General features: G+C 36.8%; 2 protein-coding genes across 18 annotated transcripts in view; one reads left to right on the forward strand and one right to left on the reverse strand.

The window, feature by feature from the left end:
• cdh23 (cadherin-related 23) overlaps window positions 1–22,775 on the reverse strand; it is a 326,796-nt gene that overhangs the window by 41,903 nt on the left and 262,118 nt on the right.
• Window positions 1,141–22,732, forward strand: LOC127617899 (V-type immunoglobulin domain-containing suppressor of T-cell activation-like). 17 transcript variants are annotated; one of them, XM_052090049.1, is made up of 12 exons: window positions 1,141–1,365; window positions 8,820–9,203; window positions 9,280–9,330; window positions 11,833–11,943; window positions 12,121–12,148; window positions 13,543–13,715; window positions 16,874–17,816; window positions 17,946–18,117; window positions 19,149–19,277; window positions 19,451–19,665; window positions 19,752–20,740; window positions 20,784–22,732. In XM_052090049.1, the coding sequence occupies exons 1-7, from the start codon at window positions 1,275–1,277 to the stop codon at window positions 16,909–16,911; spliced, it is 876 nt and encodes a 291-aa protein (XP_051946009.1). In that variant the 5' UTR covers window positions 1,141–1,274; the 3' UTR covers window positions 16,912–17,816; window positions 17,946–18,117; window positions 19,149–19,277; window positions 19,451–19,665; window positions 19,752–20,740; window positions 20,784–22,732. The 17 variants fall into 17 exon arrangements, with proteins under 17 accessions (XP_051946009.1, XP_051946019.1, XP_051946014.1 ...); XM_052090059.1 differs by lacking the exons at window positions 19,149–19,277; window positions 19,451–19,665 and adding an exon at window positions 19,019–19,061 and having other exon boundaries at window positions 17,946–18,031; window positions 20,569–22,732; XM_052090054.1 differs by lacking the exons at window positions 19,149–19,277; window positions 19,451–19,665 and having other exon boundaries at window positions 17,946–18,160; window positions 20,698–22,732.

Here is a 22,775-nt window from a genome sequence, read left to right on the forward strand (position 1 = left end):
GTGAGGGTTAGGTTTAGGGGTAGGGTTAGGTTTAGGGGTAGGGTTAGGTTTAGGGGATAGAATATAAAGTTTGTACAGTATAAAAACCATTATGTCTATGGAAAGTCCCCATAAAACATGGAAACACAACATGTGTGTGTGTGTGTGTGTGTGTGTGTGTGTGTGTGTGTTTCCTTTGGTATTTCATGCTATCAGCAGTATTGCATCAGATCTAAACTAGTGAATCCATGTCTCCCAACAAAACTCACTAAACAGTTCTCGCAAGCACTGAATGTGAAATTTGGTCAATTACAATAAAAAATAAATTAATTGATTAATGTTAAGACCACTCAAGACCGCTGTTTAAGCACAGTTGGTCTGCAATATAATTTAGGTTAATGTGATAATCTACTTGAACAGAAGAGTTCATTCTTTGTATTTTTTTCATTAAATTTACAATTAATTCATAGTAATGCAGAAAAATAAACTTCCAGAAAAGTAAACACAGAGAAATGTAAGGTTACAATTTAAGATGTAGGCCTAACCTTATATAAATAATAATAATAATAATAATAATAATAATAATAAAATAATATATATATATATATATATATATATATATATATATATATATATATATATATATATATATATATATATAATCAAAATAATTTTTACTATAAATATTAATATATTCTTTTAAAGTTTAAAAATGAATAAACATAAACACAATGTATAAAAACAAATTATAACTTAGTAAAAGTAAACTTTATATAATAAAATGTGGTTCATAATTTCATTATTGATGGACATCAACAGAAGCATGTAAGAAAATAATATATTAAAATATGTATATCATTGTATATATTATTTATATATTTAAGAGAAGAGTACACTAAATGCATTATACATTGTTTTATTCAGTGAATTTATTATTATTAATTAAATAAATAAATAAAACAATATATTAAAAAGTCCTGTTCAATTATTTTATTTTTGTGTTTTGTAGATGTAACCATCTTATTATTGATTTATTTAAGAGAAGATATAAAGCACAATGAAGTTTAATTTTGTCATGGTGGGTGGAGTGATCTGGAGGGAGGGGAGACAGTGAGTGAAGCTGAGCTTCTTGTTTCTCCACTTCACTTCTTAAATGAATCTGAGGAGTTTAACTTACAGTAACAGCCTAAAGAACAGCAGAGTTCACATTGCATTGGAATAAGAGGGAGACTTAAACAAGATTTATGTCATCATAGCTAGAACTATTGTAGAGGACTTTGGACTGAAAAATTTGTATGAGTCTTTGTGAAAGTCAAAGGAGATTAGGACTGATGGATGTACTTTCAGCCCTGTTGCTTTGCGTTCTTCTCTGCGTTGCGGTTCAAGGTAAATCACTAAACTTTTACTTGTGTACTAGATCAGGGTTGTTCACACAGGATGCGTCCTTGCGTTCAGTCTGCGCTATATTTTAATTATTGGCGTATATGTACATGTGCGTCAGACGGACGTCTTTGGGCTGTTGCGTCGCGTCTCGCTGTTTTGTCAGCGTTGTTAGGGGCCGTTCACACCGAACGTGCACTTGCGCTTAAAAAGCTAGATGCATGTGTCTCGAGACGTTTTTTAACAGTCATTTTTAACTTGACAAGGCGACTCTAAAAATGCGGAGCTTCTGCAAAAACAGCGAGACGCGGCGCAACGTTTAAAGACGGTCGTCTAGCGCATGGTAACATAGACGGACACAAAAACGTGCTCAGTATGAACTGCCCTTTTAATTAAACTTTGATGATTAACTTATGATCGTCTCGAGACCCCTGCGTTGTGTTCAATTCCGTTGCGCAGTAACCATCCAGCTGTTTTGAAGCTATACATTTCTTGTGTGAACAGCCCCTTATTCCGACATTTGTTTCCTCGCTAAATATTGTCTTTCTTCCCAAGGCTGATCGGGCGTGTCAACTTGTTTCAAAACTGAAAACACAACTTTTTTTGCCTCTTAACCTCTGTCCTTAACTCAAACTTTAATACATTATTTGTTGCGGCTAAAGCGAAAAATTGTCATCTGTCATAATATATGATCGCCGGTCTATTACATTTTGCTACTATAAACGATATAAATGAAGGCTACTTAATTGTGATTTAGTTAAAATAGTTAGGGGTAGGTTAGGGTTAGTAATCACAAACTTTAAGGGATTCGTACATGTTCAATGGAGAGATGTGTAGCCTAGTTGTAAAAAGCGCTAGCTGGCCCTTTAATTTCTTGCCATGGTTTAAAACTGTAATTTTGGTAAAATTAAGCAAGCAGTCGTAAACATGAAACACAAAACAGTTTAGTTATGTCCCAACACATTACATCAAATTCCTGCTCAAATGTTGTGTAACGTTTGGAACATATGGAGCGTTTGGGCGCTCTCGTGAGATCTTGTGATATGCTAACGCAGCCTGCTACTCAACTGCTTGGCTCATGAATATTAAATAACGTATGCCACTGATTGGCTAAATGTTATACTGTGTTAAGTGTGCTCCTGGAATATCAGCCTGTGTAATTAATGTTCATGAGATTTTGCTTTTGCCCTAGCATGCCTCGTAATTTCACTTTATCTGATATCTAATATATTATCAAGATATATTTGACAAACATCTATTGTTTGTAGATTCTTGCATTAGTTGGTGATGGCTCTGTGTATTTGAACAGCACCTTGTTTAGACGCTTCCTTCCTCATTTAGGCCTACTGAAACAAAAACAGCTTAACTCTCAGCCAATCAGAGAAACCTTACAAAAAACTGTAACCACTGTGCTGGAAATACTGCACAATTATGACGTCAAATGGTAATGCCAATGTGCCAATATTTGAGACCAAATTTAAATCTGGCATTTTTCCATTTACACCTGGAATTGGAAGTTTGAAAAAGTTTTAAAAGAGAAAAGAAAAGAAATATTTCACTCAGATTGTTACACTAATAACCTAATTTGTAGTAAAAACTTTGTATGAAATTAGAGAGTTGCAAAATAGAAGCAAGTGAATTGCAAAATAGAAGCAACTATAAAACTATAGTTTTTACATTGCACTCCTATGTACTTAAATAACACCATTGTATTAGTAAATGCCCAAAAATATAGCAATACCATTGTGCTTTTTGCTAGTGGATCCTAAACCATGACGAAAATATAAATGTTCCATCCAACAAGCAAGAGCTTAAACCGCTTTAGTTTGAAGAAAATGTACAGTCAGTAGTCAGTAACCCACAGACTCTCAGCTAATATTGTTTCTCAGCTAATATTGATTTTTGCCATTTATAGAGCTTGTTAGGTCTAAAAGGTAGATGGTTTGATGAGTAGATCTGGTTCTTCAGGAAGTGGCCATCGAACCAGTTTACCATTCCTAGGAGGTATCGATTCCTAACCATCCATACTTCATCATCACAGTGAAGAAGTGAGATCTTTCAGAAAAGCCTGATGGTCAACACTGGGTGAAGAGAATGTTCTAAACTGAACACATCACTCGCATCCAGAGTAGTCAAGGTGTTTAAGAGTAATTTTGCTGATGTTAAAATGCTTTCAGTATGCCGAGACAAATATAAGTAAATCATTTTGAAGTCGATTCATCCAAAAAGAGTAAACACTGTGACTCTGGCACTTTCTAAACATCGTTTGGGTATCCTGACCAGCACGACACACCACCATTGGTTGTAAGTGTGGGGCGGGACTATCTGTTCACACAACCAATGGAAGAATGTCAGAAAAGAGCGTTCAGAAAACCTTTTTGCAATTCCGTTTGGTGATGCTAGTGGTGCAGAAATTACACACTTCACCCTTTAACCAACCCTGAGAAACCAGCATGCATGTGTAGTTGTGAATAGCATGATGCATTTGACACAGTGTTAGAGATGATAAATTGAGAGAGAGAGAGAGCGAAAAAGGAAGACACTCAGACAGCAAGGAATGATCCCAGATGGAACGAGACAGGCAGACTATGTCTACATTTTGCTTTTGGATTACATTCCTGACCCCTTAGGTTTGTAGGTCGTCATGAGAGGACACATCCACATTGTCCTAAGAATGGAAAGGGTACAAGCTGATGAACTGTGAACTACTTAGAGAAAAAATAACAAAAGGGAGAAATTACTATTTTTATTAGGAGTGTTTGCAAACACATCTCACATTTTCTATTTAAAGTCTAGTCTGAGTGACCTTTGACTTGGTCAGAGACTTTTTGCCAACCTCCTTTTATATAAAGCAGAGTTAGTTTCAAAGACAGAACTTATAACACTTGAAACTGGAGGAGTTTCTGTGTTGGTGGACAGATACTGGTCTGTGTGAGATCTTTCAGGAAACGGGACAGTCCCGCCCAGTCATGCTCTCTGCAGATATGAGGAGGGTTCTCAGTTAGTCTCCCACAGTTTTCGTTAACACCTTTTAATGAGGCTCTTACACAAACACACGTAGCTGGGGGAGCAATTCTCCCCTTTTTTATTGTTAAGGTTTCTATTGTTTTGTTACAGTCATAGATCTTCCTGCTGTAGAAAATGAAGCAGCTTATGGAATGCACAGTGCTTCAGTGGTATGTAAATGAATGCTGATCATTCTTTAAATATCTTAAACAACGAGCAGGAAAATTTCTGATATCTATTTAAATTCAGTTGCAGTCAGAAAAAAAGAGCCTTTCTGTTGACATAGATAAACATGTTTTACCCTCAGGCAGTGGATATTTTATTGTTATTTCTCTCTAAGCCTAGTCTGGTACTTTTTAAAGGGATGTTCTTGTACATGTTAGTACAGCATCTGTGACATTCTGTCGATTAACAGAAATAACATTGATGCTTATTATACATTTTTTGTCCCTCAGTTGGATGTGTTGGCTCCAGAACATTCCCAACACACATTCTAATTGGCCTTTTATGCAAGCTTGACCTAGAGTTAGGACGTTTACGTCCAGAGTGCAGGGTAGTTTTCCCAGCCAGTCACAACAAAGCAGTGTTAAGGCCCCTTGCAGCTGTCCGCAGGCCTGATTTGCAGCACAGGATCTTACAGGATGGGAAATGGGTAAATGGAGCCCTGGGCCGGATAATTACACAGCCTTATTGGGAATATGAGGACAGATGAAGTTTATAGGGCATAATAGAGCAGGAGGGGTTTCAATTGTGTTGTGTCTATGAGAGAAAGGAACAGACACAAATGCCCTGAGCTGCTCTTTATCACACAGACGCTGTTTCCTATTGCTCTTCCTGAAACACGCACGCACACGGACACAAAAACAAACACACACACACACACACACATCGCAGATTTAGGCTACTTACATATGGCACAAGTCAGGCAGGGCATCTCAAATGGTTAGTTCACCCAAAAATGAAAATGCTCTTATCATTTACTCACCCTCATGCCATCCCAGATGAGTATGACTTCAGCAGACCACAAAAAAGATTTTTATTTTTATCTCAGCTCAGTAGGTCCATACAATTCAAGTGAATGGTGCCCAGAACTCTGCAACTCCAAAAATCACATAATGGAAACAAAAGAAATATACATGACATCACATCTATTATATCGTTTCTGAAGATATGGATTTAACCACTGGAATCGTATGGATTACTTCTATGTTTTTTGATGTTTGGAGCTACAAAGTTCTGGTCACCATTCACTTGCATTGTATGGACCTACAGAGCCAAGATATTCTTCTAAAAATCTTTGTTTGTGTACTGCAGAAGAAAGAAAGTCAAACACATCTGGGATGGAATGAGGGTAAATTATGAGAGAATATCATTTTTAGGAGAACTATCCATTTAAAGGTGAAGTGTGTCATTTCTGTGCCATTTGGTGCAATGAACGGTATTTCAAAAATAATGGCTGCTTAAAACAGTTTTCTGAACACTTCTGCCATCTACCATTAGTCAAAAAAATAAATAAATACAAAATGTAATTATATATAACTGATAGTCCTGCCCCAAACTTAGGCCATTGCTTGAGACAATGTTGCTGTGTCGGGCTGGTCGAGATGCTCAAACAAACAGAGCAGTGTTTTGCAGCACCACAGAGCAACAGTATCTCTTAAATGTATGCACTAGACATGAATGTGAACTACACATATTTAAAAAAAAAATGTAAACTGACCAGCGACCATGCATTCAAGCAGTCCTTATATGGGTCATGCATTCATAAATATACAAAATATTTATGTTCATGAGAAATCTGGATCTCTCCCATTTAATTTGTCTTTTTGAAAAACATTTAGCTCTGTTGAGTTGTGTAATTGTTTATAGTTTACTACGAAACAGGGTTTGTGTTCAGTATGTGATTAGGGTGTAGGTATTTTTTTGTCTATAACTAGATAGGAAACAACAATGAACTACAGTATGTGTGCCACCTTTCTTCTCCACACACACACACACACACACACACACACACACACACACACACACACACACACACATAGATACAAGAAAAAAAGTATCAGAGGGCTGCAGTCTAAAGTGACACCTTCAGTTGATGTTGTTTGTGTTTTTAGAGTTAAGAGCAATCACATACAGGAAGACATGTTGTTGTTTATTGAATAATAAAGTGTAAATGGTTTTCATCCAGAAAGTCTGAAGAAATCCATTGCACAGCTTTTTTTTCTGTCTTTAATAACTAGTATTGAAGGACTAGTATTGTTAAGTCTCCCAAAAATAATGGTCTCCCAAAAATGGGCAACTTAAGCCACACTTCAAAATGTATGAAAGTTATGTTTAACCCTGAGATCATCTGGTTAAATGTAATTGAAATGGGAATTTAATTGAAAAATAAATAAATAAATAAAAGGCTCAGAAAAGAGAAGTCAGTTCCAAAAAAAAAAAAAGTTGTTAATTTTGTTTGCTGATGCCCTTCATTTATTTTCCAATGCAATGACATTTGTGCACTATAAAGTGTGGCTTCAGTGTCCACATTAATGGGTCCACTGTATGTTGAGAAGGGCTAGGGGTTCATTTAACTGATTTGTATAGTTTGGTAGTGAAGTCAACTTATTATAAATAATAATAATTCTAAGACAGAAACAACCAATGAAGTCAAATCAAACCATACAGACACTACTGTGTAATAAACAAACTCTGATAGATGTACATAGAAGCACATGTGGTAAGCTAACCTAACACTTCACACAATTATATTGCTGAACTGAAGTACTGAAATCTAGAAATCCACTTTGTCAAATACGGAGATTGCAATCCTGTGCTGACATCTTATTGTTATAAATTAAAAGAATATTCCGGGTTCAATACATGTTAAGCTCAACCGACAGCATTTATGGCATAATGTTGTGGAGTGGTGGTGGCATAGTGGTTAAAGCACATAACTGTTAATCAGAAGGTCACTGGTTCGAACCCCACAGCCACCACCATCGTGTACTTGAGCAAGGCACTTAACTCCAGGTTGCTCCGGGGGGATTGTCCCTGTAATAAGTGCACTATAAGTTGCTTTGTATAAAAGTGTCTGCCAAATGCATAAAAGTAAATAATGTTGATTACCACAAAGAGTAATTCTGACCTGTCCCTCCTTGTCTTTAAAACAAGCAAAAAAATCAAGGTTACAGTGAGGCACTTACAATGAAAGTGAATGGGGTCGATTTTTGGTGGGTTTAAAGGCCGAAATGTGAAACTTATCATTTTTATGAAAGCACTTGAGCTGTAAAATTCTTTACAACATCATTTTTATGAGAATTTTAGGGTTTAGTGGTTTACGTCATTACAGTATTATGTGTCATAGTTGTTAAATTACATATAATGTAATATACAAAGAAAATGTTAGTAACAATTTTATCAAACTAAAATCATGTTAACAAACATATTGCTTATGTCTTGTGGCTATAGCTTTGAAACAGTAACTAATTGGCCCCATTCACTTCCATTGTACGTGCCTCACTGTAGTCCAGATTGTAGTTTTTTATTTTTTAAAAGAAAAGGAGGAATGATCCAAACGTATTTTTTGTGACAATCAACATTATGCCACAAATGCTGTCACTAGAGCTTAACTTATATTGAACCCGGAATATTCCTTTAAATAATAATAATAAAAACACTGGTATATAAATAACACATTTTGCTTAGATTAAAGATCAGATTCAAATTTCAAATTCAGATTTCGTTTTAACATTAAAGGAATAGTTATCCCTAAAATAACAATTTTAAAATTATTTTGTTAAATTGTTGTTCCAATTCTGTATTACTTTATTTCTTCCATGAATCTCCATGTGAGACATTCCGTAAAGCAAAAGTGAATGGAGATTTACACAGCCAATCTCCAAAAAGGACAAAAAGCTTGAAAAATGTAGATGCAAATGACATTTGAGAGGGGGAGATTATCAGTGAATAATGGCCACTAGCAGCCACAGATGTTTTACGATGAGTACGGCTGAAACTGTGCAAACTGAAACTTAAACAGAAAAGCAAATGTAATATAGAGAGCAGGAGAGAGACCGCCTTTTCTGGTCGAGGGATCGAATGTCCGTTTGAAGCACAAAAGTGCCATAGTTTGTTTTATAGAAATCATGACACATCTAACCATGGTAGTGAAGAAGATCTATGCTTCCATGTGTTTAAAGTTGTTTAAACTTACAGAGCAATTATTACAGGGACAATCCCCCTGGAACAACCTGGAGTTAAGTGCCTTGCTCAAGGACACAATGGGGGTGGCCGTGGGGTTAGAACCTATGACCTTCTGATTAACAGCCCTGTGCTTTAGCCACTACGCCACCACCATTTTCAATAAAGAAAATCATATTGGTTTGGAACAACATGAGTGTGAGTAAATATTTTCACTTTGGGTGAACTATCCCTTTAAGCTCTGGTTTTCTCTCTCTCTCTCTCTTCAGCAAGCACTGAGCACCACTCTTTAACTCTCGCTGTGCCCCATCGGATATATGAGTGTCCCGAGGGTGCCAATGTCACTATGACATGTATCCAGTCTGGATCAAAGGCTCACCCGGAGGACAGGTTTCACCGTACCTGGCTCTTCACGTCTCACACGAAGGAGCGCTGTCACAAGGGCACACATCCACGTGGGGTCAGGTACACCAATCGCTCATTGGGTGTAGAATACAGCGTCAGCGAGCAGCTCTACTCCATCACCCTGCAGAACCTCAAGCACCTGGACCAGGGGAGATACTGCTGCCTGTTTCTGGACATCCAAAACAAGCACAAGGTGGAACAGGAGGCCCATAACTATATCTACTTGACTGTGATGCCAGTAACGAGAAGTGAGTGAGGAACTCAGGTGATGTAATTCATGCATCTATCGTTCTTGCGTGATTTTAACACAGCATGTTTCCACAGCTCACAACGGCAGTCTGAAGTGTTCTGAGATGACCCACAATCCTTCAGATGGTATGTTCAACAGCACACAAAAAACATACAGCGGCCCCCAAAACTATTAGATCACTCGAAGGTGATGTGTGTATTCTTTTCAATGTTAAAGGTGCACTCTATAATGTTTTGAAGTATGTCGAAGTATGGCTTACACTGACACCTAGTGGTCTGGATGCTGCATCATTCAAACACCATCATTTTCAGTTACCGATGCCATTGTAGAAATTCACTTTGCGCAGTCAGCATAGATTAATTCAATCCATGAAAGTAAGTGTCCAATAACAGGGTTATTGAGATTAAGTGAGTAGTATTCAGATGGTCATGTGATTCTAACATGGCTGCCCTGATGAGGGCGCCCCCGCCCCATGTAGATTAAAGAGTTTTATGAGGATACTGACATGACTGAACTCTTCATGTCACATGAGTGGTCATGATTTTTTTTCAAAATTACTATTCATTTCATTTGAAGTAAAACGTTTTAAATAAAATTACTGAGTGCACCTTTAAAGGAGACCTATTATGCCCCATTTTACAAGATGTATTATAAGTCTCAGGTGTCCCCAGAATGTGTCTGTCAAATTTCAGCTCAAAATACCCCACGGATCATTTATTTACCATGTTATAAATGCCTCTTTTTGGGTGGAATCAAAACCAGGCTGATTTCATGTGTGTCTCTTTAAATGCAAATGAGCTGCTGCTCCCCACCCCCTTTCCGGAAGAGGGCTGTGCCTTTATAGCTCCTGCTTTGGTTACTACAGCAACAACAACAAATCAGAACCTATATGACTGAATATCGGAGTTCAGGCAGGGCTGGACTGGGAAGAGAAATCGGCCTGGGATTTTACATAGCAATTGGCCCTAAAGTCGCTGTCCTTTTCTGCATATCGCGGCGCCATTTTGTGGTCCGTTCTGCATAACGCGGTGGCTCATTTTAGCTTATTGCGGCCCATTTGGCCTGTTTCGCGGGCGACCCCAAATTGCGTCGGCCCACCGGGAAAATGCTGGTATGCCAGATTACCAGTCCAGCATGTCCACTGCGTCTTCAGCAGCTCTGATGCAGGGAGTACACGAAGACTCTTATGTTCACTTTTACAGCCAACAACAGAACATTTATGACGCTTACGAAGCTGAGATATTATTCTCAGCTTCGTAAAAAATGGCAGACTGTGTGTAGATCACTCAGGGGAGGATCTATGATAATAGGGTAGAGACCGTCACCAGTTGTGGGCGAGGCCTGCTCTAAAGTGACGTCACTTTAGAGCAGAAACGAAAACAGTTCATTTCGACACACTGTTTTTGATTAATAGAAATATAGGAAAGAGGAGTGGGTGGACTTTTAACACTGTAGGGTGGTTGTGTACACACACTGCCGACTCACATTTATGTACAAACACCATGTAAAAGTGAATTTTGCATAATAGGTCCCCTTAAACTCTACCTTTAACATACTCTATGCAAGTATTTGAATAAATAAGCAATCTTGAATTTGTGCATTGTTGCTTTCCAAAATGCCAATGTCAAACCACAATTCACAACACAATGCAAGTACTCTTTGCATTCTCAGTGTTGCCACACGGGGCACTAAAGCGGACATTAGTGTGAACGTTCCACTTATTTGGTGAGTTTTCTCTTTCAAGCCAGAATATTACTGTTAAAGTCAATATATTTCAACTTACTAGAATAATAACATACCCAGCTTAATGGCACAAACATTTGAAGGTAACTCTATTGCCCCCTTGAGTACTGAGGTTTGTTACCGCCACAGTAACGCAAGAACGCTCGATAAGCATGTTCAGCTGAACTGCACGTTAGCAATCCAGTGGCCAAGCGTTCGCATCAGCGTATATGCATTTGGTAAAAGCAAGTTTCTGGACACATATGCTGAGACAACTATGAGTGAGCTATTTGTAGATTGTTTTCCTTCAAGAGAATGAACAGTGTGACTGTGTAGCACCATTAACAAATTACTCTGGAGCAACACTGGCTCAACCAATGACATGGGTTGAGGGCAGGGACTGACCAACCAATGGCAGACATGGGCAATTTTGTTTGGTGAAACTAGTTGCTGAAAAATTACACACTTAACCTTAAAGTCACACAATATATATATATATTTCATTGCATTGCAAATCCAAAATATAAAAACAGATGGCATCTGAAAATAAATGATGCTACACCTTTGGTTAGAACTTTTAACCAACTGGGTCGTTATTAATGGATGCATGAAGTCGGTACCCCTCTGGTTCACACAGGTGTCCAAGCAGATTCGCTATGGAATTGATCAACTACAATTTGACAACCAGAATGTTTGAAAATACTTTTTATTGTTCTATCATCTAAAACCTATATCAAAGTTGCTCTTTTGAAATGTTTTGCTTTAAATATGCCACTTGGTTTGATATTTTATTATCATGATACTCTTACATGTGACTTAAGTGTCCAAATACTTTTTGAAGTCATTGTAAATTCATTACAGATCTCTTTTCTTCCATCTGGAACATCTTGATCTCTCTCTTTCAGACTCTGTGGCTGAAGGTTTTGCTATTGCAGCATGTATCGCTTTCATTCTGTGTCTCCCTCTCATACTGTTGCTGGTTTACAGACAGAGACAAACAGCAGTTCGAAGCAGATGTGAGTATTCACACATGCTCACACTTACTCATGCATTACTCACACATTCTGGTCTATATAGTGTGCACATATCCTATGTACGGTTTGCACATGGGAGTACAGTAAGTGCACTAATTGTTTCATTGAGGCTGCATTTCCTTTCTCACTGTGGACACACTTCCTCTTCCTTGTTCGCAGGTGCACATGAGTTAGTGCGTATGGACAGGTGAGTTTCTGCAGTGACCAAAACAAACTCAATGGTGAATCTAATTTGATTCTCATTACTGTAATATAGTAGTTTTAAACAGTATTAAAATAAAAGCATTACCGCAATGCAATTTATTTAAAGGGATAGTTCACCTAAAAATGTAAGTTCTCTTATCATTTACTCACCCTCATGCCATCCCAGATGTGTATGACTTTCTTTTTTCAGCAGAAAACAAGCTAAATTTTTTAGAAGAATATCTCAGCTCTGTAGGTCCATACAATGCAAGTGAATGGTGACCTTTGTATCTCCACAAATCACATAAGAGGAAACAGAAGTAATCCATAAGATTCCAGCGTTTAAATCTATATCTTCAGAAGCAATATTATAGGTGTGGGTGAGAAACAGATCAAAATTTAAGTCCTTTTTTAACCCTAAATCTCCACTTTCATTTTCACTTTTACATCTGAAAGTCACATGTGGTGCCTGTATAATTTCACTTTCACATCTGACATAAATATTGACCTGTTTCTCACTCACACCGATTAAATTGCCCTGATGATATGGTTTAAAACACTGGAGTCTTATGGATTACTTTTATGTCACCTTTATATATCATTTTTGGAGCTACAAATGTCTGATCATCATTCACATATTTAAAAAAAAATCTTAGTTTGTTTTTTGCTAAAGGAAGAAAGTCATACACATCTGGGATGGCATGAGAGTGTGTAATTGATGAGAGAATTTACATTTTTGGGTGTACTATCCCTTTAAGGCAGTACAATAAATACTACCATGATTTCTTAATACTTTACAATGTAAACAATAACAAATTGTTTGTTTTACAGTAATGAGAATTCGTTTTTTTTTTCTTCATTATGGTAATGAGAATTTGGGGTTAACATGTGCTTAAATGTCATGAAAATGCAAAACAATCTTAATTGTCTGAAAAAGGCTTAATGTTACTTTTTTTTCTTTTGTAACAAATGTTACTTTTTTTTCTATTGTAACAATTTACAATAAGGTTGTATTGTAAACATTGTGGTAAATGCACAAGTATTATTAATTACCAATGAACCATATACCGTTTATTTAGCAGCATTGACTAATCTTGGTTAATGTTCATTTATAGAGATACAATTGTTCATTGTTAATTCATATTAGTTGTTAATGCATTTCTAATAGAAATGTATTGGTTAGTGTAAGTGTATAATTACAGTTAACCAAAAACTAGCAAGAGCTGAAAAGTATTGTTTATTGTTGGTTTATGTTACCTAATTGTGTTAACTAAAGTTAACCAAATACAACCTTATTGTAACTATATTACTATATCATTTCTTTATTTACTAATAGACTAGACTAGTTTTGTGAAATGTAACCATTTAATTTTCTTAATTCATTGATTTTCTGACTAGTGAAGCGATGGGGCATGAGAACCCGGTATTTCTAGGGGATTCTCCACAGTCTAGAACTCGGACTGTATCCCAAATTATGCGTCAGTCATCAGAAACAGGACGGCACCTGCTGTCGGAGCCCGGAACGCCTCTCTCTCCTAACATACAAGGGGACGCCTTCTTCCCTGCGCAGGGTAAGACACAAAAAACACTCACACGAAACTGAAATCCAACCTCAGCTAAAGCCTGTCACTACCAAGTAGGCAACAAGAAACATCTGGAGCATGTTTTCACATCTCTAACACGAAAGCACATACACCACAAGAACAGACATTCTCTACATTTTTTCATACATTTCTCTGCCTTTATGAGTTGTACCCACACGGTTGTACCCACACGGTTTCTACGTCTCTCACGCAGTCATGTACATACGTGTGCATGCACATCTGCACAATCAGACAGAACAAGCGGAGCTGTCACAGTCTCATGTGTGTAGGCAAACATTCTGTGTCCATCTCTCTCTACACACACACTGCTCCTCTTGTTTAACCTTTAACTCAGCGGAATGTACAGAATGTCAATTTCCCCTTTTCTACCTCATTTCACAACACTCATTTCTGCATCTCTTATGGCAGGTTGTATTATGAGAAATAGAGAGAGATTTTGTGTGAGTGTGTGCACAGGCGTGCTGACTTTCACATGTGTTTCTACATAATACTTGACCAACTAGTTTGTACACACAGTTCTGTATTCCCAAAGTGACCCATCAGGCAATTATAGACACAATAAAGACCTTTAAGGGGTCATATTATGAAAAACAGGGTTTCCTTGCTCTTTTGAAGGCATACTTCAACAAAATGTAAAACCCAGTTCATAATGCTCCCCCAAGCCTACCCAGAGCATTAATTGAAATCAAGCTGCAAAAACAATAAAATATATAATATGTTATAAAATGTGAAGCATTGTATAGCAAATATAAGTGTAGTAATGTTCACAATATAAGTTATCTTATTTCAACATATCCATAAAAATGATTACTATGGTTTTCCAACTTAAATGCACAAATATCTTTACGTTTAGTAGGGTAGCAGCAAAGTAAATATACAGCGCAGTTTATGGCAACTTTAGCTCTGTTGGCGCATCAGCATTTGACTGAAGATGCTACAAATGTCCTGCCCTTTACTGAAACTGAAAAAGATTATTTGTTAGCAAAAATCCAATCGTGTCTGAAACAAACATTCTGATTGATTGCTCAGCTGAGTCTGACTGTCTATCTTGCCCATGCCTTCAGTTGCGCTCTGCCTCCCACTGCTCCGTGTGCATTTAGAGAGGATCTCGGTACACTTTAGAAAAAAGAAACACACACACAATTCACTCAACGGTGTTGCGACATCAGCTTAGTAGATTTAAATGTTATGGGTCAAAAGCCTACTCTTTGTCCTGGCAGCCATACATATCATTAATCATTTTCGATGAGCATTTGCAAAATTCTTACAAAGATAGGTGGCACAACCGTCATAATCAGAATTTTCTGGATAAAAGGTGTTAAACACGGCTGTCTTGATCAGAATTGTCTGGATAAAAGATGTTAAACACGACCGTCATAATCAGAATTTTCTGGATAAAAGGTGTTAAACACGGCCGTCATAATCAGAATTTTCTGGATAAAAGGTGTTAATCACTGATGTCATAATCAGAATTTTCTGGATAAAAGGTGTTAAACACGACCGTCATAATCAGAATTTTCTGGATAAAAGGTGTTAATCACTGATGTCATAATCAGAATTTTCTGGATAAAAGGTGTTAAACACGACCGTCATAATCAGAATTTTCTGGATAAAAGGTGTTAATCACTGATGTCATAATCAGAATTTTCTGGATAAAAGGTGTTAAACACGGCCGTCATAATCAGAATTTTCTGGATAAAAGGTGTTAATCACTGATGTCATAATCAGAATTTTCTGGATAAAAGGTGTTAAACACGGCCGTCATAATCAGAATTTTCTGGATAAAAGGTGTTAATCACTGATGTCATAATCAGAATTTTCTGGATAAAAGGTGTTAAACACGACCGTCATAATCAGAATTTTCTGGATAAAAGGTGTTAATCACTGATGTCATAATCAGAATTTTCTGGATAAAAGGTGTTAAACACGACCGTCATAATCAGAATTTTCTGGATAAAAGGTGTTAATCACTGATGTCATAATCAGAATTTTCTGGATAAAAGGTGTTAAACACGACCGTAATAATCAGAATTTTCTGGATAAAAGGTGTTAATCACTGATGTCATAATCAGAATTTTCTGGATGAAAGGTGTTAATCACTGATCGTCATAATCAGAATTATCTGGATAAAAGGTGTTAAACACGACCGTCATAATCAGAATTTTCTGGATAAAAGGTGTTAATCACTGATGTCATAATCAGAATTTTCTGGATAAAAGGTGTTAAACACGACCGTAATAATCAGAATTTTCTGGATAAAAGGTGTTAATCACTGATGTCATAATCAGAATTTTCTGGATGAAAGGTGTTAAACACGACCGTCATAATCAGAATTATCTGGATAAAAGGTGTTAAACACGACCGTAATAATCAGAATTTTCTGGATAAAAGGTGTTAATCACTGATGTAATAATCAGAATTTTCTGGATGAAAGGTGTTAAACACGACCGTCATAATCAGAATTATCTGGATAAAAGGTGTTAAACACGACCGTCATAATCACAATTATCTGGATAAAAGGTGTTAATCACTGATGTCATAATCAGAATTTTCTGGATAAAAGGTGTTAAACATGACCGTCATAATCAGAATTATCTGGATAAAAGGTGTTAATCACTGATGTCATAATCAGAATTTTCTGCATGAAAGGTGTTAAACACGACCGTCATAATCAGAATTATCTGGATAAAAGGTGTTAAACACGACCGTCATAATCAGAATTTTCTGAATAAAAGGTGTTAATCACTGATGTCATAATCAGAATTATCTGGATAAAAGGTGTTAAACATGACCGTCATAATCAGAATTTTCTGGATAAAAGGTGTTAATCACTGATGTCATAATCAGAATTTTCTGGATAAAAGGTGTTAATCACTGATGTCATAATCAGAATTTTCTGGATAAAAGGTGTTAAACATGGCCGTCATAATCAGAATTTTCGAGATAAAAGGTGTTAAACACGACCGTCATAATCAGAATTTTCTGGATAAAAGGTGTTAAATATGGCCCACATCATTCAACATTTCTGTAGAAACAGAGCTGAATTTGGCCCTTATTTTCAGAATTTTCTGTATTAAAGGTGTTGATTATGGAATTCATAATCAGAATTCTACTTTCTTTCCCAGAACCTATCCCTGAGTCTCCCAATTTACTTCAGGAGTAAGAGCTATCACATTTACTCCCAGGAACAACTGGTGCTTCTAACTTCTCTACATCATCATGCTTCTATTCTTCCTGTCTTCTGCATGGATGAGGAGAGACCCCCAAAAAATGACAATTCCACTTATCTCTCCACTATTGCAGTGGGGCACCTTTTCTGGTGATGTCTTTGCCTGTATGCTTCAGAAATGTTTTCTGCCAAGTGATGGGACAGAACATTCCAGAACAGGGAAACTATAATCACCACAGATATCACAGGGTATTTTGAAGGGGATCCAAATAAGACAAGCTATATGGCATGTCCTTTCTTTTAGAGATGATTGAGCTAAGCTTTTTGCACACTTCAGCCGTATACTTCTATTCATCATGTGCTTCATGAATGAGATAGACCGTGGCTTCAATTGCACTGACTGTAAATGACCATTTTCCCTCTTTTTCCTTCTAAATAGTCTATTCCTATCCTCCCCTCCACTGAAACATTCTGTTCATCCTCCCTTTTAGAGTTTAGAGATTTATTATTAACACATTCTCTCCTGCTCTCCCCATCTCAAGATTGAATGCCTCAGTGCTTGAGATGACCATCATAATCAGAATTTTCTGGATAAAAGGTGTTAATCACTGATGTCATAATCAGAATTATCTGGATAAAAGGTGTTAAACACGACCGTCATAATCAGAATTATCTGGATAAAAGGTATTAATCACTGATGTCATAATCAGAATTTTCTGGATAAAAGGTGTTAAACACGACCGTCATAATCAGAATTTTCTGGATAAAAGGTGTTAAACAGGACCGTCATAATCAGAATTATCTGGATAAAAGGTGTTAAACACGACCGTCATAATCAGAATTATCTGGATAAAAGGTGTTAAACACGACCGTCATAATCAGAATTATCTGGATAAAAGGTGTTAATCACTGATGTCATAATCAGAATTTTCTGGATAAAAGTTGTTAAACACGACCGTCATAATCAGAATTATCTGGATAAAAGGTGTTAAACACGACCTTCATAATCAGAATTATCTGGATAAAAGGTGTTAATCACTGATGTCATAATCAGAATTTTCTGGATAAAAGGTGTTAAACACGACCGTCATAATCAGAATTATCTGGATAAAAGGTGTTAAACACGACCGTCATAATCAGAATTTTCTGGATAAAAGGTGTTAATCACTGATGTCATAATCAGAATTTTCTGGATAAAAGGTGTTAATCACTGATGTCATAATCAGAATTTTCTGGATAAAAGGTGTTAAACATGGCCGTCATAATCAGAATGTTCGAGATAAAAGGGGTTAAACACGACCGTCATAATCAGAATTTTCTGGATAAAAGGTGTTAAATATGGCCCTCATCATGCAACATTTCTGTAGAAACAGAGCTGAATTTGGCCCTTATTTTCAGAATTTTCTGTATTAAAGGTGTTGATTATGGAATTCATAATCAGAATTCTACTTTCTTTCCCAGAACCTATCCCTGAGTCTCCCAATTTACTTCAGGAGTAAGACCTATCACATTTACTCCCAGGAACAACTGGTGCTTCTAACTTCTCTACATCATCATGCCTCTATTCTTCCTGTCTTCTGCATGGATGAGGAGAGACCCCCAAAAAATGACAATTCCACTTATCTCTCCACTATTGCAGTGGGGCACCTTTTCTGGTGATGTCTTTGCCTGTATGCTTCAGAAATGTTTTCTGCCAAGTGATGGGACAGAACATTCCAGAACAGGGAAACTATAATCACCACAGATATCACAGGGTATTTTGAAGGGGATCCAAATAAGACAAGCTATATGGCATGTCCTTTCTTTTAGAGATGATTGAGCTAAGCTTTTTGCACACTTCAGCCGTATACTTCTATTCATCATGTGCTTCATGAATGAGATAGACCGTGGCTTCAATTGCACTGACTGTAAATGACCATTTTCCTCTTTTTCCTTCTAAATAGTCTATTCCTATCCTCCCTCCACTGAAACATTCTGTTCATCCTCCCTTTTAGAGTTTAGAGATTTATTATTAACACATTCTCTCCTGCTCTCCCCATCTCAAGATTGAATGCCTCAGTGCTTGAGATGACCATCATAATCAGAATTTTCTGGATAAAAGGTGTTAATCACTGATGTCATAATCAGAATTATCTGGATAAAAGGTGTTAAACACTGACCGTCATAATCAGAATTATCTGGATAAAAGGTATTAATCACTGATGTCATAATCAGAATTTTCTGGATAAAAGGTGTTAAACACGACCGTCATAATCAGAATTTTCTGGATAAAAGGTGTTAAACAGGACCGTCATAATCAGAATTATCTGGATAAAAGGTGTTAAACACGACCGTCATAATCAGAATTATCTGGATAAAAGGTGTTAAACACTGACCGTCATAATCAGAATTATCTGGATAAAAGGTGTTAATCACTGATGTCATAATCAGAATTTTCTGGATAAAAGTTGTTAAACACGACCGTCATAATCAGAATTATCTGGATAAAAGGTGTTAAACACGACCTTCATAATCAGAATTATCTGGATAAAAGGTGTTAATCACTGATGTCATAATCAGAATTTTCTGGATAAAAGGTGTTAAACACGACCGTCATAATCAGAATTATCTGGATAAAAGGTGTTAAACACGACCGTCATAATCAGAATTTTCTGGATAAAAGGTGTTAATCACTGATGTCATAATCAGAATTTTCTGGATAAAAGGTGTTAATCACTGATGTCATAATCAGAATTTTCTGGATAAAAGGTGTTAAACATGGCCGTCATAATCAGAATGTTCGAGATAAAAGGTGTTAAACACGACCGTCATAATCAGAATTTTCTGGATAAAAGGTGTTAAATATGGCCCTCATCATTCAACATTTCTGTAGAAACAGAGCTGAATTTGGCCCTTATTTTCAGAATTTTCTGTATTAAAGGTGTTGATTATGGAATTCATAATCAGAATTCTACTTTCTTTCCCAGAACCTATCCCTGAGTCTCCCAATTTACTTCAGGAGTAAGACCTATCACATTTACTCCCAGGAACAACTGGTGCTTCTAACTTCTCTACATCATCATGCCTCTATTCTTCCTGTCTTCTGCATGGATGAGGAGAGACCCCCAAAAAATGACAATTCCACTTATCTCTCCACTATTGCAGTGGGGCACCTTTTCTGGTGATGTCTTTGCCTGTATGCTTCAGAAATGTTTTCTGCCAAGTGATGGGACAGAACATTCCAGAACAGGGAAACTATAATCACCACAGATATCACAGGGTATTTTGAAGGGGATCCAAATAAGACAAGCTATATGGCATGTCCTTTCTTTTAGAGATGATTGAGCTAAGCTTTTTGCACACTTCAGCCGTATACTTCTATTCATCATGTGCTTCATGAATGAGATAGACCGTGGCTTCAATTGCACTGACTGTAAATGACCATTTTCCCTCTTTTTCCTTCTAAATAGTCTATTCCTATCCTCCCCTCCACTGAAACATTCTGTTCATCCTCCCTTTTAGAGTTTAGAGATTTATTATTAACACATTCTCTCCTGCTCTCCCCATCTCAAGATTGAATGCCTCAGTGCTTGAGATGACCATCATAATCAGAATTTTCTGGATAAAAGGTGTTAAACACGACCGTCATAATCAGAATTATCTGGATAAAAGGTGTTAAACACGACCGTCATAATCAGAATTATCTGGATAAAAGGTGTTAATCACTGATGTCATAATCAGAATTTTCTGGATAAAAGGTGTTAAACACGACCGTCATAATCAGAATTATCTGGATAAAAGGTGTTAAACACGACCGTCATAATCAGAATTTTCTGGATAAAAGGTGTTAATCACTGATGTCATAATCAGAATTTTCTGGATAAAAGGTGTTAATCACTGATGTCATAATCAGAATTTTCTGGATAAAAGGTGTTAAATATGGCCCACATCATTCAACATTTCTGTAGAAACGGAGCTGAATTTGGCCCTTATTTTCAGAATTTTCTGTATTAAAGGTGTTGATTATGGAATTCATAATCAGAATTTTACTTTCTTTCCCAGAACCTATCCCTGAGTCTCCCAATTTACTTCAGGAGTAAGAGCTATCACATTTACTCCCAGGAACAACTGGTGCTTCTAACTTCTCTACATCATCATGCTTCTATTCTTCCTGTCTTCTGCATGGATGAGGAGAGACCCCCAAAAAATGACAATTCCACTTATCTCTCCACTATTGCAGTGGGGCACCTTTTCTGGTGATGTCTTTGCCTGTATGCTTCAGAAATGTTTTCTGCCAAGTGATGGGACAGAACATTCCAGAACAGGGAAACTATAATCACCACAGATATCACAGGGTATTTTGAAGGGGATCCAAATAAGACAAGCTATATGGCATGTCCTTTCTTTTAGAGATGATTGAGCTAAGCTTTTTGCACACTTCAGCCGTATACTTCTATTCATCATGTGCTTCATGAATGAGATAGACCGTGGCTTCAATTGCACTGACTGTAAATGACCATTTTCCCTCTTTTTCCTTCTAAATAGTCTATTCCTATCCTCCCCTCCACTGAAACATTCTGTTCATCCTCCCTTTTAGAGTTTAGAGATTTATTATTAACACATTCTCTCCTGCTCTCCCCATCTCAAGTTTGAATGCCTCAATGCTCAGTGTCAATATTCAGTATCCCAGTACTCAGTGCTTCAGTAGTAAGTGTCTTAATCATCAGTGTCTCAGTTATGTAGTAATCAGGACTCAGTACTCAGGGGTGAATTCACTAAACACTTTTGTGCATAGTATTTCAGATCAAATCTGCACTTCTTCACTGACCAACCGAAATCTAGTTTAAGCAGGTGCAGTCAGCACTAAAATAACACTGGATCTTGAGTATTTAAATTCAGTTTTTGTCATTCCTGTCCGTGCAAACAGCTCATTTTAGATCCCTAGAGCAATACACTTTGTTAATGGCATTTTAATTAAAAAAGATACTTGTGTACATTTTTCCATTGATCATATCAGCAGTAATTAATCAAGTAAGGATCAAACGATAGAGGAGAGCTTTATAACTTGGCATATATCCAGATGTGCGGTGTAATCAAGTGCACTTTCGGCGTGTTAAAGAGATGATTCAGATGTCTGGATCACAGTAGTGGAGAGACGCTGTACAGACCGTGAACCAGATTGCAGTGGTCTGATATATCCTCCGAAATACAGGGCTCAAAACCAGCCTGCAATATTGGAATTCCATCAATGCAATTTACATTCAGCAGTTTTTTCTGGGTGCATTTGCACCATTGCATGATCTGCATAATTCCTTTAGTGAATCTTTCACTTAATCAGTGTGTGCAATTTACCGGGAACAGTTCATTCTTATGGAATTCACCCCTTAGTGTGTCAGTTTTTAGTACTCAATACTCATTTTCTAAGTATCTATGTACTCAGCATCTCAGTGTGTCAGAACTGAATATCTTGTCTTCGCAATCAAATTAAAAAAGCAAAGAGCTGGTATTTTTTTTTTTTAAGTTTAAAGCCACTGCCATAAAGAGTACCAAAACTTTGCTATGTAGATGGATGTAGGGAAGGGTGTATAAATATATGTATAGATGGTTTATAGGTGAATGTTTGTGAATCTGCTTTTGTAAATATGCTAATAAATATGCCACATTTTGTACATTTTAAGTTTCATGTGTGAGATTGTAGATTTCTATGTGCCTGTACAGTGGCAGTGCCATATATGTAGCTCCAGGCATGACACTGTGCAATGTGAAACAACTGCTGATACAATCAAAAATGTGCTTTTTTTTTTTTTTAAACGAAGAAATAAAAAGTTGAAAGTTGATGAAAGATTTTAGTCTTTGTGTTGTGTTTATGCATTGAACAA

This window comes from Xyrauchen texanus, chromosome 24, assembly GCF_025860055.1.
Source record: "Xyrauchen texanus isolate HMW12.3.18 chromosome 24, RBS_HiC_50CHRs, whole genome shotgun sequence".
In the NCBI taxonomy this organism is placed as follows: domain Eukaryota; kingdom Metazoa; phylum Chordata; class Actinopteri; order Cypriniformes; family Catostomidae; genus Xyrauchen; species Xyrauchen texanus.

What these genes read in the sequence shown, in the direction of transcription:
- LOC127617899 (XM_052090054.1), top strand. Translation starts at nt 1,275, where the DNA reads ATGAGTCTTTGTGAAAGTCAAAGGAGATTAGGACTGATGGATGTACTT. An exon ending in TGTGATGCCAGTAACGAGAA is followed by an intron (nt 9,204 to 9,279) that starts GTGAGTGAGGAA and finishes ATGTTTCCACAG; the next exon opens with CTCACAACGGCAGTCTGAAG. An exon ending in CGCCTTCTTCCCTGCGCAGG is followed by an intron (nt 13,716 to 16,873) that starts GTAAGACACAAA and finishes TTTCTTTCCCAG; the next exon opens with AACCTATCCCTGAGTCTCCC.